At 40.7% G+C, this 17,255-nt stretch overlaps 1 protein-coding gene across 2 annotated transcripts in view; it reads left to right on the top strand.

Annotated features, from left to right (window-relative positions):
• The window catches only part of herc4 (HECT and RLD domain containing E3 ubiquitin protein ligase 4), a 104,975-nt gene that overhangs the window by 16,635 nt on the left and 71,085 nt on the right, over nt 1–17,255 (top strand). For both annotated transcript variants that reach the window (XR_009446986.1, XM_059653175.1), the window contains exons 4-9: nt 918–994; nt 6,944–7,165; nt 9,793–9,884; nt 14,890–15,020; nt 16,020–16,180; nt 16,725–16,801. Coding sequence is in view for 1 of the 2 variants with exons in the window: in XM_059653175.1 (XP_059509158.1) it covers nt 918–994; nt 6,944–7,165; nt 9,793–9,884; nt 14,890–15,020; nt 16,020–16,180; nt 16,725–16,801 (760 nt within the window). In the remaining variant the exon portion in view is untranslated. The remainder of the gene's footprint in view (nt 1–917; nt 995–6,943; nt 7,166–9,792; nt 9,885–14,889; nt 15,021–16,019; nt 16,181–16,724; nt 16,802–17,255) is intronic.

Below are 17,255 nucleotides of genomic sequence, written 5' to 3'. Positions count from 1 at the left end.
CAGGGCTACCATGCTACCCTCTTAAGGAGGTCCCCTGTCCTAATCACTGTCGAATTTCTGTTCTATTTCCATTCACGTGTACTCTGCAAGCTCACCTTATCCATGAGGCCCACTCTCAGTTTGCACTAAATTACTATCCATCATGCTTCCCTTGATTCCTATATTGACTGATATTAACTTGTTTCTCAGGTAATTTATCCTTTTCCTACAGATGTCCTATAATCACGACCCCTCCTCAAAAAGCCACCAGGAATGTCCTATCAGCACTACTTCAAAAAGTTCTGTAGGATCTTTTATATCCATCTGAGCAAGCAAACGGGATCTTAATCCCATTCTTTGTCCATTCTAAAACTTCTCAATACACAATGCTGCCCAAAATATAGTCTAAAAATTGAGTTCCTTCACATATGAGCTATTCTGATTTGATTAGTCTATGAAAAATTCAAGTTTTCTGTAATAATTATTACTTTCCTTCATGTTGTATTTATATAGTTCCTGCTACTGTCACTAGATCTCTTGGCAGAAGTATTGTATCCTTTATCGTTGCTTGGTTCCACGTGCTTAGTTTCCAGTGTCTTGCCACCTTAACTAAAGTTTTCTGTTTCTACTGCTTTAATTATCTTATCAATATTGTTGGTACGGCTTTCTTAAGTTTCTTGTCTATTTTGAAGGTTTTATAGTTGGGAAACTTAGCTCTCAGCTGGACCTGATCTTTAGCTAGGTCTTTGTAATAACACTGCATCATAGCCTTTCAACTGAAATTATATTCTAAACTTTTTTTGTGTGGGCAATGTGCCCTTGTGTACCTAACTCTCAGCCAGATAACTGCCTCCTCCCTGCTCATGTTTTGGTGAATATTACAACAATGTAGGTATTCTAAATAATTTGACATATTAGTCTTATTTATGCTTTTTCAGGAATATAAAATCCTTAGTGGAAGTGCAGATAACACAGGTGGCCTGTGGTTATCATCATTCCCTTGCTTTGTCAAAAGGTAAGGAAGGATTTTGCCAAGACTTTGAACAACTCACTGTGAATATGGTTTGCCAAATTTTTAATGGCTGTTTAGTACATTCCACTTGAATTACTTTTTTCCCTTCCTATATGTATGTATATATGAAACTGTGCAGTCGGTACCAGAATGTTGCTTGGATTAAATCTACTGAGATCTATACAAGATTGAGTTCATGATCCAGATATTAATTTGTCTCCTCTTGTCATTCCATAATTTATTGGATTTTTGTATATTTTTGAACATGACTGTAGACCAACAGCAGAAATAGTAATGATTGAGGAAATGTGAAATAAAAGCTCAAACTGCTGGCAATACTCAACAGGTTGAGGTAGCATTTGTGAATAGACAAACGCATGATGGAATTAATATTAAGAAGGATGGGTTGCATGGACAAATGAGGATGCGGAGATAATTTTTTATGCTGGAACTTGGGGAGATTTGAGTTTGTCAGCACACTGTGTAGAATTTTTGTCTTTTGTACTTATAGATTCGTAGAGACATACAGGACAGAAACCACCCCTTCAATCCAACTCGTCCATGCCACCCAGATTTCCCAAACTAAATTATTCCTGTTTGGCCCATATCCCTCTATTCACATATCTGTCCAAACATATTTTAAAAGTTGTAACTACACCTGCATCTACCACTTCCTCCTCATTCCACATATGCACCACCTGTGTGAAAAGGTTCCCCCTCAACTCGCTTTTAAATCTTTCGCCTCTCACCTTTAAAGCTGTACTTTTTAGTTTTGAGTTCTCCAACCCTGAGGATAAGACTTTTACTATTCACCTTATCTGTACCCCTCATAATTTTATAAACGCTTGTGAGGTCGCCTTCAACCTCTTACGCCCCAAGTTATAAAGTACAAGCCTATCCAGCGTCCTCTCAAAACTCAAACTCTCTAGTTCCAGGGACATCCTTTGTAAGTCTTTTCTGCATCCTTTCCAATTTAATAATGCCCTTCCTATATCCAAAACTGGCCTCACCAGTGTCCTGTAAAGCCGCAATGTGACTTCCCAACTCCTATACGCAATACTGAACCAATGAAGGCAAGCGTGCCAAATGCTGCCTTCATCAGCCTGTTTACCTGTGATGCCATTTTCAAGGAACTGTGTACCTGAGCTACTTGGTGTCTCTGTTTGACAACACACCTGGGGCCTTACAATTAACTGCTCAAATCCTACCCTGGTTTGTTTTTTAAAAAATGCAACACTTTGCATTTATGTCAATTAAACTCCATCATCTTTGGACCATTTGCCCAGCTGATAAGGTGCCATTGTACACTTAAGTAACCTTCTTCACTGTCCATTATACTACCAATTTTGTTGTCATCCGCAAATTTACTGACCATGCTCCCTACGTTCTTATCCAAATAATTCATATAGATAACAAATAACAGTGACTCACCACTGATACCTGCACAACTCTGCTGGTCACACACCTCTAATCTTTAAAACAACCTTATACTACCATCCTCTGGCTTCACAGTAGGAGACAGTCAGTTTCTTAATCAGAAATCAGCCTATTTGACAGGTTTCGCATGCTGTAGATGTGGAGGATTCCAGACCAATTCGTTTCAATAACAGATCCAGGTGGGGTTCCGAGCCTGGGATTGGTGGTGAAAATTTTTGGAGCTAAGAGAAAGAGCACTTCCACAAACACCACTCCAAAGATACTTTGTTTCTCAGCAAAGTTTGGTTCAGATGAGCTGCTAAACAAAGTTGGCAACTGTTTGCGTCAGATGCTTTCAATCTTATTAAACTATTCCATGAACAAACATGCCTGTTGGGCCAGAATTGGCCATTTGCCCCTTGTTCTGTTTCCTTTAAATTCAGATGTGGGCAGGTTGTTATTGGTTTTCAGAATTTAAAAATTTTAACTTCTCTCTTAAACCATCCAACTTCAGATGTTGCAGTTAGTTTTTAAAATAGAGCGGCAGGAATGTAGTTTGGGGTGAGGAGTTGGTCTGATTTGCAGAAAAAGATCAATGATGGGTTTGAGGGAAAACGTAATGAAATGACATGGTAAAAGGAAAAGTAGATAGATGCAAGAAACCACAGATGGTTCCAAGGGATGTGTGATGTGTAGAAGAGAAGGAAAACCAAGAAAAAAAAAGCAGAAGATTGTGTTTTGGGTAAACATGCTTCTATTTTAGGTTTCATTAGTTTTTTCAAAATACTCTTCATAAATATTTCAAATTTGAGCGTGTATTAAACAGTGGTGTTAAAATTAGTTTATAAAGAATATAATTAATGTAACATGAGACTATTAGAATTTGAATTATTAGTTTGTCAACTAAAAGTTTTTTTTCTTCTTGGTTCTTATTTGATCAAATTAAAGACAGACATTGTAAATAAGGACATAAGGGTGGAGGGGCAGGTAGTGTTGAGGAAGCAGGAAGCTGCAGAAGGAGTTGGATGTGCTACAAGAATTGGTAAACAAATGACAAATGGAATACAGTGTGGCAAAGTGAGGTTATGCATTTTGGTAGGAAGAATATTACTTTAGTGATGGAAAGGGATAGGTGTATACCACTGGGCAAGAGTTATAGCTGGGGGAAAGGCAATTATGATGAGATTAGTCAAGATTTAGGGAGCATAGGATGGGGAAGGAAACTGCAGGGGCTGGGTACATTAGAAATGTGGAGCTTATTCAAGGAAAAGCTCCTGTGTGTCCTAGATAAGCATGTACCTTATAAGCAGGGAGGAAGCTGTAGAGCGCGGGAGCCGTGGTTTACGAAGGAAATGGAATCTCTGGTCAAGAGGAAGAAGGCGGCTTATGTTAGGATGAGATGTGAAGGCTCAGTTAGGGCACTTGAGGGCTACGAGGTAGCCAGGAAAGACCTAAAGAGAGAGCTCAGAAGAGCCAGGAGGAGACATAAGAAGTTGTTGGCGGATAGGATCAGTGTAAACCCTAAGGCTTTCTATAGGTATTTAAGGAATAAAAGAATGACGAAAGTAAGATTAGGCCCAATCAAGGATAGTAGTGGAAAGTTGTGTGTGGAGTCACATGAGATAGGGGAAGCGCTAAATGAATATTTTTCAACAGTATTCACTCTAGAAAACGACAATGTTGTCGAGGAGAATACTGAGATACAGGCTACTCGACTAGGTGGGATTGAGGTTCACACGGAAGAGGTATTAGAAATCCTTCAGAAGGTGAAGATAGATAAGTCCCCTGGGCTGGATGGAATTTATCCTCGGATCCTCTGGGAAACAAGGGAGGAGATTGCCGAGCCTTTGGCATTGATCTTTAATTCGTCATTGTCTACAGGAATAGTGCCAGATGACTGGAGGATAGCAAATGTGGTTCCCCTGTTCAAGAAGGGGAGTAGAGACAACCCTGGTAATTATAGACCAGTGAGCCTTACCTCAGTTGTTGGTAAAGTATTGGAAAAGGTTATAAGGGATAGAATTTAGGTGACCAAAACAGGTAGATGAGAGTAAACCGGTTGATGTGGTGTATATGGATGTCAGCAAGGCTATCGATAAGGTTCCCCACAGTAGGCTACTGTATAAAATGCAGAGGAATGGAATTGTGGGAGATATAGCAGTTTGGATCGGAAATTGGCTTGCTGAAAGAAGACAGAGGTGGTAGTTGATGGGAAATGTTCATCCTAGAGACCAGTTACTAGTGGTGTACCACAAGGGTCGGTGTTGGGTCTACTGCTGTTTGTCATTTTTATAAATGACCTGGATGAGGGCGTAGAAGGATGGGTTAGTAAATTTGCAGACGACATTAAGTGGTGGAGTTGTGGATAGTGACGAAGGATGCTGTAGGTTGCAGAGAGACATAGATAAGCTGCAGAGCTGGGCTGAGAGGTGCCAAATGGAGTTTAATGCAGACAAGTGTGAGGTGATGCACTTTGGTAGGAGTAACTGGAAGGCAAAGTACTGGGCTAATGGTAAGATTCTTAGTAGTGTAGATGAGCAGAGAGATCTCTGTGTCCATATACACAGATCCTTGAAAGTTGCCACCCAGGTTGACAGGGCCGTTAAGAAGGCATACAGTGTTACAGCTTTTATTAATAGAGGGATTGAGTTCCGGAACCAAGAGGTTATGGTGAAGCTGTACAAAACTCTGGTGTGGCCGCACTTGGAGTATTGTGTACAGTTCTGGTCACCGCATTATAAGAAGGATGTGGAAGCTTTAGAAAGGGTGCAGGGGAGATTTACTAGGATGTTGCCTGGTACGGAGGGAAGGTCTTACAAGGAAAGGCTGAGGGACTTGAGTCTGTTTTTATTAGAGAGAAGAAGGTTGAGAGGTGACTTAATTGAAACATATAAATAATCAGAGGTTTAGATAGGGTGGATAGGGAGAGCCTTTTTCCTGGGATGGTGACGGCGAGCACGAGGGGGCATAGCTTTAAATTGAGGGGTGAAAGATATAGGACAGATGTCAGAGGTAGTTCTTTACTCAGAGTATTAAGGGAATGGAATGCTTTGCCTGCAACGGTAGTAGATTCGCCAACTGTAGGTACATTTAAGTCGTCATTGGATAAGCATATGGACGTACATGGAATAGTGTAGGTTAGATGGGCTTGAGATTGGTATGACAGGTCGGCACAACGTTGAGGGCCAAAGGGCCTGTACTGTGCTGTAATGTTCTATGTTCTAATATAGTCGTATGTAGAATATAGTTTCTAAATGGGGGAAAAGCACCAAGGGACGTGAGTTCTAGCTCAGGATTCTCTTAAAGTGACATCTAGTTTCCTGGCAGTCGGGAAGGCAAATGCAATGTCAGCATTAATTTCAAGAGGATTGGAATACAAGAGCAGGCATGTAATGCTAAGGCTGTATAAGTCTCTGGTCAGACAATATTTTAAACATTGTGAGCGTTTTGGGCCCTGTATCGAAGGAAGGATGTACTGGTGTTGGAAGGAGCAGAGGAGACTTTCAGCAATGATCCCGGATGAAGGGCTTGTCATATGAATAATGGTTGAGCACTGTGGGTCTATACTGAATGGAGTTTAGAAGGATGAGAAAGGTATCAGAAACTGTCGGAATATTGAAAGACCCGGATAGAGGAGACGTAGAGGAGATCTTCCCATCAGTAGGAAAGACTAGGACCTGAGGGCACAGCCTTAGATTGAAGTGACAGCCGTTTAGAACTTGACATGAGGAGGAATTTCCTCGAGAGGGTGGTGCATCTGTGAAACCTATTGCCACAAATGGCTGTGGAGGCCAACTCGTTGAATATATTTAAAACAGAGATAGATAGGATCGTGATTATTGGGGGGGATCAAGGGTTGCTGAGAGAAGGCTGGAGACTGCTTTTGAGAAATAGATCAGCCATGACTAAATGGTGGGGCTGGCTCGATGGGCTGAATGGCCTAATTCTACTCCTGGTCCTTTTGCCTTTTAAGCATCGAAAGCAGGATCAAATATTTCAGCTCTCTGAGGCTGGTCAATAATCCTAGTTGATCTATTTCAATTCCGCCTTCCCACTATTACACATATTACTTTCATTTCTTTTCGTGTTCAAGTGTATCAAAGTCTTTTTTTAAGTACTTTGGCCTGTTTGCATAATTGGCAAGACCAGTTTTTGTTGCTCAACCTTGTTTCACCAAAAGGATGAATATCAAGTCTTTGACGAACAGTCACAGATCTGAAATGTCTGTCATTTCTCTGTCCATACATTGTACCAGACCCCTTGAGTATTCAAAATATTTTCATTTTCTGTTTCAGATTTCTAGTAACTAGAGAGTTTTGTTTTTTTAGTTGCTGCATCATTGCCACAAGTAATTCAAGTATCCAATTGCTACGTCTAGAAATCGGCGAACGGTGTTTGAAATTTTAAAACTAAATGGCAGTATTGTAGCCTTGTTTAACTGAAGTATATGCTTAAGGAAAAAGAGAAGTATTATTGTGTATAGAATTTTCTCAGTTTATTTGTATTTTCTCAATTTTTTTGCAAACTGTCTTACAGGAAGTCAAGTTTTCTCATGGGGACAGAATAAGAATGGGCAACTGGGATTAGGTCGAGATATTGGAAACCAGCCATCACCGCAACCTGTTAGATCTTTAAATGGTGTTCCTTTTGTTCAGATTGCAGCAGGTGGAGCGCACAGCTTTGCACTCTCACTCTCAGGGGCTGTGTTTGGTTGGGGATGCAACAAATTTGGCCAACTTGGCTTGAATGATGAGCATGGTGAGTAAACAGAAATCTGCAACCTGTTTAAAAGCAGGCAAAATTAGAAGTGAAAAGCCAGAGGGAAATCTCAATGAGTTTTTGTTGTGTTTTGCTGAAAAATTAGTGGTTAAATGAGAGATTGCAGATAAAATGGCTGTTAGATTTTTATATTCTCTTCTGCCCTCTTTAGACTTTTGGGTTTTGTATTTAGATTGCTCTTATGGGTGCATATGAGTTCCTTATGATTTTATCAGTATCTAAAATACAAGCCTGAAGGCTCTGTGTCTCAATGTGAGGAGAATTTGTAAAAAGATGGATGTATTAACTGCGCAAACAGTTATTAATGGATATGATGTAATTGGGATCACAAAGACTGGCTCCACGGTGAAAAAGAGTGGGAACTCAACATGCAGGGGTATTTAATTTTCAGGAAAGATAGAAGGAAAGGAAGGGGAAGTGGGATAGTATTGCTGGTTAAGGAGGAGCTTAACTCAATAATAAGGGAGGCTGATGTGCAATCTGTATGGATGGAGCTGTGGAACACTAAAGGGGGAAAAAAGATGTTAGTGGAAGTTGTGTACAGACCATCAAACAGTAGTTGTGAGGTTGAGAATGACATCAGACAGGAAATTAGAAATGTGCGCATTAAGGGTACCACAATTATAATGGGTAACTTCAGTCTGCATATTGACGGGACTAACCACGCTTGTCACACTGCAATGGAGGATAACCAATATATCGATGAACCAACTAGAGAACAAGCCATCCTAGAATGGGTGTTGTGTAATGAGAGAGGATTAATTAGCAACCTTATGGTTCAAGATTCTTTGGGGAAAATTGACCATAATATGATAGAATTCTTCTTTAAGGTAGATAGTTTGTCACAGTTAAATCTGAGACTAGGTCCTGCGCTTAAAGAAAGCTAACATTGACTAGGCTAAGCTGTCCAAGTATACTTGAAGGGGTCGATGGTGAATAGGCAGGTAAAAAGCACATGTATGAACTTCAACAATTGTACATCCCTGTCTGATGTAAGAGTAAAACAGGGAAGGTGCTCACCGCGGCTAACAAGGTTAATCAGGCATATAAATTGGCCAGCAGTAGCAAACCTGAGAACTGGGAAAGACTTAAAATTCAGCAGAGGAGAACAAAGGGCTTAATTCAGAAGGGAAAAACAAAATGTGAAAGTAAGCTCGCAGAAAACTTAAAAAAGAACTGCAAAAGCTTCTATAGGTCTGTGAAGACAGATGTTATTCCCTTACATTTAGAATCAGGTGAATTCATAATGGACAGCAAAGAAATGGCAGACCTGAACAAACACTTTGGATCTTCCTTCACTCAGGTGGACACAAACAACCTTCTGAAAAGGCTAGGGGACAGAGGTCAAGCATGCAGGAAGAACTGAAGGAAATCCTTATTAGTCAGAAAATCGTGAGGGGGAGCGGGAGGTGATGCTGGGCTGGGGATCTCATAGAAACATGTAAAATCCTGATGCGACTGAACAGGCTAGATGCAGGAAGAATGTTCCCAATGTTGAGCAACTCCAGAACTAGGGATCGCAGTTTAAAAATAAAGGGTAAGCCACTCACAACTGAGATGAGGAAGAATTTCTTCAGTCGAGAATTGTGAACCTATGGGATTATGTACCACAAAAAGCTGATCATTTCGTTAGGTATATTCAAGCCAGAGATGGACATGGCCTCGCAGATAAAGGGATCTAGTGTAATGAAGATAAAGTGGGAGTGGGATACCGAAATTCCATGATCAGCTGTGTTTAGGTGGTGTAGGTTCAAAGGGCCAAATGTCCTATTACTGCACCCGTTTTGTGTTTCTATGTTTCATGCCCTGAAATCATGCTGAATTTCTTTTGTGTGCCTTGGATAACAATTAGAATCAGTCATAAGTAAACCTCAATGTCATAGTCACAAAATCATGCTTTGTACTTCAATTCTCAACTAACCGTATTAGTTGATATTTAACTACCAATGAGTAGAAATGTGTTTTTACCAATATAAGTGCTAATTTAATCCCATTGCTGAGAAGGAAGATGGATCTTTCTGCATTTTATTTGTAGTGCATATAATTGCATCTTTTTTGACAGCTATAGGGCTGATTTGTTCTAGTTTCTGAATGTTGGACTAATTCTGATTTAAACAGTTAAGTATTATAATTACTGGGCACATGGATTGGTTAACTGACTCATTGAAAGTGAAACAACAGTCAGGCATGTGAGCAACAGATCACAAAGCAACCCTGTGCTTGAATTCAATAAATGTTGAGTGAGAAAAGCACAGCCAGTCAGATAGTATCTGAGGAGCAAGAAAGTTGACATTGCAGGCTGAAACCCTTAAATTCTTTGACTCAATCCAGTGTCCTAAAGGCATCAAATATCAGAACTTGAAATAATGTGCTAAGTTAGGCAGGGATGTGATTTGAGTGCATCCGAATTCAATAAAAATTGAAGCATTTGGGAACAAAGACTAGCTGCAGTTCATTTAAAACCCTTGGTAATTTATGTTCTTGTATGTGTTAGATTTTGTTATTTTTATGTACTTTATTATCAAATTTCTGATTTATTAAATTATAATCACCTGCTGAACTCTATTCTGTTCAGATTCCTTATTTAACATCAATTTTGATCCCAGACAGATATGTTCCTGCTCTGTTGAAATCTCTTCGAACACAGAAGATCGTCTATGTATGCTGTGGTGAAGATCACACTGCTGCTCTTACAAAGGTAGAGGTCAGGTTATTTTCCTTGGTGAATATTCAAGGGATCACACACCCTTTGGTAGATTTCTACATTTAATTGCAAATTTGCAGCTTCAAAGCCAAGCTACCAAAATTGCTGGTGAATTTCCCTAAGAGTATCAAAATGCTTGAGTGGATTTGTTTCTCCTGGGCGCTGTGGACAGTATTTATTGGAAAACTAATGAATATAAACAAAATTTGTAGCTCAGTGAAGATTTCCTGTAACATTCTGCTGCCCTGATGCCCTTCATTGTCTACCCATTGTGGCCATTTTCAGCATTATCTCTTAATAGCCACCTCATTGATCCACCCAAGCAGCCTGTTTGATCAACATCACAATCACCAAATTGGAAGATTCACTCCATCTAGTACTCTTGTGTAACATCTACAAGATACCCTGCTGCACCTCAAACCTTTCATTTTTATGTGGAATTATGAAATATCCTCCCTAATAGCATTTTAGATGAATCTTCACCACATGAACTGAAATACTCAAAAAGGCAACTTATCTCTAACTTCTCGAGAACGATTAGAGTTTGGCAATAAAGGTTTTTTGCTAGCTAACCGGTGAAGCACAAATTCCTCAAATAAATATTTTGTCTAAATACTTGAATGACCGTGACTGTTAATATGTAGCTTTTATTTGATAGATTGAAATAGTATGCAAATAGATTGGATGAAAGGTGACATCCAGAAAAGAACGTTAACAGTTTGATTGGACCTGAAAAGCTGTGCAGAGATTTCTTAACGAGGGAGGAGTTGAGGGCAGCAGAGGGGCTTGAAGGGTTACAGTTGACCTCTGCATATAGAATGGTGGATGTTACAGAGGGTTTGCTTTCAAGAGTAGCTGTAAGTGGCAGCTGGGTTGTTAAAGAGAGACACGATCTGTGAGCTAGGGTGTCTGTGATTAGGATGCTTGGTCTAAAATTTAGGACCAGGTCTTTTGGGAGTGAAGTTAGAAACAACTCTTCTATGCACAACTAATTTTGCAAAATACTTCTGCAAATAGCACTTCATGCTGGGCTGCCTGTTAATATTGAATCTGAAATTGGCAGATTGGTTCAGAGTGTAAAAGATTGGTGGAAGTGGGCAGTGAGGCTGGGATCAAGGAAGGTCCGTGTCAGGAGTTGTTGGGGGTCAGCCATGATCTCATTGAATAAAGAAACTCTTGACTAAATGACCAACTTCAGACCCACAGCAATGTGGTTGACTCTTATCTGCCTTCTGGGCAATGAGGGATGGGCAGTAAATGCTGCCCAGCCAGTAACACCCTCATCCCATGAATGAATAAAGATGAATAAAGAATTCAGAATCTATTGGAATTTTCTACTCCAGAAGGCAATGGGTACTCATTTGCTCTGCATATTCAAAGGTGAGGTCATTGCTGAAGCAGTCCATGTCCAAATGCAATAAGACCTTGATGGGATACAGGCTTGGACTGACAAATGGCAAGTAATACCTTTACCACACAAATACCAGGCAATGACCTCCTTCAACAAGAGACAATCTGGCCATCACTGCTTGGCAGTCAATGACAATGACATTGCCATTGCTGAATTTCTCAAAATCAATATCCTTTGGGTTACCGTTGACCAGAAACAAAACTGGACCAGCCATTTGAATTCAAGTGGAGATAGTAAGAACTGCTGCTGCTGGAGTCAGAGATAAGTGTGGAGCTGGAGGAGCACAGCAGGCCAGGCAGCATCAGAGGAGCATTTCATATCAGGACCCTTCAGAAATGGGGTGGGGGGGAGAAGGGAGCTCTGAAATAAATAGAGAGGAGGGGTGGGGCTGTGGAAGGTAGGTAGGATGTTGTTAGCTGAGTGAAGGTAGGCAGTGAGGTGGAAGAGAAGATTGACAGGTTGTGTCAGGTCAAGGGGGTGGGAATGAGGAGGAGGGCCGGACATAGGATGAGGCTGGGGGTGGGGAGATCTTGAAACTGGTAAGGTCCATATTGAGACCATTGGATTGTAGACTCTCAAGGCAGAATATAAGGCGCTGTTCCTCCAGTTTCCAGGTGATGCCATTGTGACACTGAAGGAAGCCCAAGATGACATAGGAGTGGAAGTAAGGCCATTCGGCCCATCGAGTCCACGCTGCCATTTAAATCATGACTGATGGGCATTTCAACTCCACTTCCCTGCACTCTCCCTGTAGCCCTTGATTCCTTGTGAGATCAAGAATTTATCGATCTCTGCCTTGAAGGCATCTAACGTCCCGGCCTCCACTGCACTCTGTGACAATGAATCCCACACGCCCACCACTCTCTGGCTAAAGAAATGTCTCCTCATTTCCGTTTTAAATTTAGCCCCTCTAATTCTAAGGCTGTGCCCACGGGTCCTAATCTCCCCACCTGACGGAAACAACTTCCCAGTGTCCACCCTTTCTAAGCCATACATTATCTTGTATGTTTCTATTAGATCTCCCCTCAACCTTCTAAACTCTAGTGAATACAATCCCAGGATCCTTAGCCATTCATCATACGTTAAACCTACCATTCCAGGGATCATCCGTGGGAATCTCCGCTGGACGTGCTCCAGGGCTAGTATGTCCTTCCTGAGGTGTGGGGCCCAGAACTGGACACAGTATTCTAAATGGGGCCTAACTAGACCTTTATAAAGCCTCAGAAGCACATCGCTGCTTTTATATTCCAACCCTTTTGAGATAAATGACAACATTACAATCGCTTCCTTAATCCCGGACTCTACCTGCAAGTTAATTTTTAGAGAATCCTGGACCAACGCTCCAGCTCCCTTTGTACTTCTGCTTTACGGATTTTCTCACCATTTAGAAAATAGTCCATGCCTGTATTCTTTTTTTCCAAAGTGCAAAACCTCGCATTTGTTCATGCTGAATTTCATCAGCCATTTCCTGGACGACTCTCCTAAACTGTCTAAATCTTTCTGCAGCCTCCCCACCACCTCAGTAGTACTTGCCTGTCCACCTATCTTCGCCAGAATGCCCCCAGTCCCTTCATCCAGATGATTAATATATAAGGTGAACAACTGTGGCCCCAACACTGAACCCTGCGGGACACCACTCGTCACCAGTTGCCATTCCGAAAAAGAGCCTTTTATTCCAACTCTCTGCCTTCTGTCAGACAGCCAATCCTCAATCCGAGCCAATAGCTCACCTCCAACACCATGGGCCTTCACCTTGCTCAGCAGCCTCCTGTGAGGCACCTTATCAAAGGCCTTTTGGAAGTCTAGATAGATAACACCCACTGGGTTTCCCTGGTCTAACATAATTGTTACCTCTTCAAAGAATTCTAACAAGTTTGTCAGGCACAACCCCTTACTAAATCCATGCTGACTTGTTCTAATCTGACCCTGCACTTCCAGGAATTTAGAAATCTCATCCTTAGCAATGGATTCTAGAATTTTACCCACAACCGAGGTTGGGCTAATCGGCCTATAATTTTCCAAGTTTTGCCTGGGCCCTTTTCTTAAACAAGGGGGTTGCAACAGCAATTTTCCAATCATCTGGGACTTTCCCTGACTCTGGTGACTTTTGAAAGATCACAACCAAAGCCTCCACTATTTCCTCAGCCACCTCCCTCAGAACTCTAGGATGTAGCCCATTGGGGCCAGGAGATTATCAATTTTTAGACCTTTTAGCTTTTCTAGCATTTTCTCTTTTGTAATGCCTACCATACTCAACTCTGCCCGCTGACTCTCCCTAATTGTTGGCATACTACTCATGTCTTCCACTGTGACAATCTTTCTTTTCTTTGGGATGAACCTCTGTACTGTATCCTCAATTACACCCAGAAACTCCTGCCATTGTTGCTCTACTGTCTTCCCCGCTCGGCTCCGCTTCCAGTCAATTCCTCTCTTACGCCCCTATAATTACCTTTATTTAACTGTAATACCATTACATCCGATTTCGCCTTCTCCCTTTCAAACTGCGGACTGAACTCTACCATGTTATGATTGCTACCTCCTAAGTGCTCCATTACTTTAAGATCGTTTATAAAGTCTGGCTCATTACATAGCACTAAGCCCAGAATAGCTTGCTCCCTTGTGAGCTCCATCACAAGCTGTTCCAAAAAGCCATCCTGCAAACATTCCGTGAATTCCCTTTCTTTGGATCCACCAGCAACATTATTCACCCAGTCCACCTGCATATTGAAGTCCCCCATGATCACCGTGACCTTGCCTTTCTGATATACCCTATCTAATTCCTGGTGCATCTTGCGCCCCTGGTCCTGATCACTGTTCGGAGGTCTGTACATAACTCGCATTATGATTTTTTGCCTTTGTGGATTCTCAACTCCACCCACACAGACTCCACATCCTCTGACCCTATGTCATTCAGTGTCGAAGATTTAATTTCATTCTTAACTAACAAGGCAACCCCGCCCCCTCTGCCCACCTCCCTGCCTTTTCAATAGGTTGTGAATCCTTGAATGTTTAACTGCCAGTCCTGAACTCCCTGCAACCATGTCTCTGATGCCTACCACATCATAATCATTCAAGAGGATTTGTGTTGTTAATTCATCTACTTTGTTGCGAATACTACGAGCATTTCGATAAAGTGCCTTAATGCTAACTTTCTTATTATTAGAGATATTGGAAATCCTAAGATGTCTTAAGCTATCCTTCCTTTTTGCTGCATTCCTAGTCTGTTTGCTAATATGTTTGCTAATTGTTCGCTATCACTTGGTCCAAGTCTTGGAACCCTTTCCCAACAGCATTGGGCACATCTAACAGACTGCAGCAGTTCAATAACACAATTCACTTTCTCGTGTCTTTTTAGGGATGACCAATAAATGCTGGCTCAGCAAAACCCATACCTTATGACTCAATCTTCTTTATAAACTTGAGATTTTGAGACTGGGAATAGAGGATAGGGCAGCTAAGTTGAATTCAAGTATATCATCTAGCATCTTTTGAATTATGGAACTGGTTCAAGGGACTGTTTAGCCTTTTTCTCCTGGTTTGATTACTACTGGTTCATTGTAATTGTAATTCAAATGTGTATACCTGCAGGAAGGTGGAGTATTTACATTTGGCGCTGGAGGCTATGGCCAACTGGGGCATAACAGCACGAATCATGAGATAAATCCAAGAAAAGTCTTTGAATTGATGGGATATGTAATAACGCAGATTGCATGTGGAAGGTCGGTATCCTGTTTTGTTAGATGGCATTGTGTACAGAGCTTAATTTGATTTTGCTAAAATGTTGCTTAATCTTTTTTAAATCTGGGTTATATATGGGAGCAGGAAAAATTACACGGTACTTGCAGATGCTGGCACTGCATCTTTCTTTCTGTCTTTCAAAGCCAAACAGGCTTAAAGAAACTGTTTTTTCTTTTCTTGGTCATAAAACTAGCACTTGAAAATGTTATTGAAAATCCACTGGTTTACTTTTTCCGACAGAGCCTGCTGGAGCTTTCCTAGACAGGTGACAGTTTTGTGCCGCATTTTCCCAGATATCTTATCAGAGCCAAGCTTTTCCTGTTAATTTTGTTCATGCAGTTATGTACATCTTCCTTGAAGCCCGCCGTTGTGATAGAATTGGACCATTAAGTTGATGTTGACCATTTAATTAGTCACTTCATATAATCATGATGAAAATGTTCTGCATCTATTATTTGTTAAATTGTTTTGCCTATTTCCCTACTTCAGTTCACTTCAATATTTAATTCTTAAATTGTGCATTTTGAGTGGATCAAACGACTCGCTTCCATGAGTTCCAGACACCTTCATTGCTTGGGCAATAGCCTCTTTAAAGTGTGACTAATCTAGTCAAACTGACCAGTCAACTGATTTTACCCATTGTTACCCATTATGTAAGGAAGATTAAAGTAGATTGCCCAACATTTGCACAGTCTCCTCAACCATTTTACAGCCCAGTCAATGAAAATAATGATTATAGCCACACCTCAATCTCCTGTGGAATTTGTCAGTGTTTTAGGATTACAATAATTGTGTGTTTTTGAAATGTTGATTTTGAAGGAGTGTTGATAAAGTTAATGTTCAGAGTACTGGTAAAAATTCTTAAGTTCTGTACACCAAAACATTCTTGCAAATTATTCGCCCTGACAAAGATCTGTTATTTTACGCATCATGACTGAAATTAAAAAGTAGTTGACTTCAATATTTTTGTTTTGTAAAAGGCAGCACACACTAGCATTTGTTTCTTCATCTGGAAAGGTGTATTCATTTGGTCTTGGAGGAAATGGCCAACTGGGAACTGGGTCGACAAGTAACAGAAAAAGCCCCTGTGCGGTGAAAGGAGCATGGGTTCCTCATGGTGGACAATTTTTACCAATCATCAGTAGGTGTCAGTATATGTACAATTATATACAAGCTTCTTATGTTCGATGAAATTTCCTGACTTAATTTTGAACTGCCAATCTCGATAGTACTCTATTCCAAGTTCTTTTGTTATGCCCAAAACTCGCTATCTTGTCTGTGATACTAATGATATTGACATGTAGTTAATGACTTTCCAAATAGCTACAGTAGATTAACTCCAAGCTAGATGTAAACTGAGAAGTATTGGATACTGTTAAACTTTTTAAACAATTTGTGTTGAATTTCCATTCTAGGAATGATTTCTTCAGCAAGCAAAAGATTTAAAATGCACTTGTTTGTTTCTAAAGCTCTGTTCAGACATGTGTTATGCGAAAACAGTATCTTAACTGTATTGCATTAAAGTATGAGCAGGCAAAGTAAGTGACTTCAATAATAATAAACAGTTTGTGATGTGCTGTGCTCCTGAATACAGTAGACCCTTCTATTGAGAATGTAAATGCATTTAGCTTTATTCAATTTTATAGCAATTGGAACAATCTAATAACCTTTTTCCATTGTTCTAGGTGCCAAAAACAATTATTGTGTTAAAAGAATTTTCTCTGGCGGTGATCAAAGTTTTGCACATTATTACAACTTGCAGGTAATTTTCTGTCTTTATCTGAAGTGAAGTTCAATAAGACGTAGGTTTACGATCATGCAACTTAAAAATGCCTATACTTATGACCCCAACCTCCTATAAGAGTGTACTTTTAGAAACATTTCTTTGCAATTAAGAACAGCTTCTTTATGTTGCCTTGCAACATGTTCCAACTTGCATACAAATCATCTTGTAAGCGGGCTTCTGAACAATACCTGTCACAACCTGGGGGTCTGCCTGTATGTTTTGCATAAAAAGGTGCAGACAATGGTAACTGCAAGTATTGCGCCACCAACTTTTAACCAGTTTTCCTGCTCTCCCTCTCTCTTTGCGCTCTCTCTTTGCTCTCGCGCTCTCTTTCTTTGCTCTCGCGCTCTCTTTCTTTGCTCTCGCGCTCTCTTTCTTTGCTCTCGCGCTCTCTTTCTTTGCTCTCGCGCTCTCTTTCTTTGCTCTCGCG

This window comes from Stegostoma tigrinum, chromosome 20 (assembly GCF_030684315.1).
Source record: "Stegostoma tigrinum isolate sSteTig4 chromosome 20, sSteTig4.hap1, whole genome shotgun sequence".
Classification (NCBI taxonomy): domain Eukaryota; kingdom Metazoa; phylum Chordata; class Chondrichthyes; order Orectolobiformes; family Stegostomatidae; genus Stegostoma; species Stegostoma tigrinum.
This window is presented reverse-complemented; position numbering and strand designations above follow the sequence as displayed.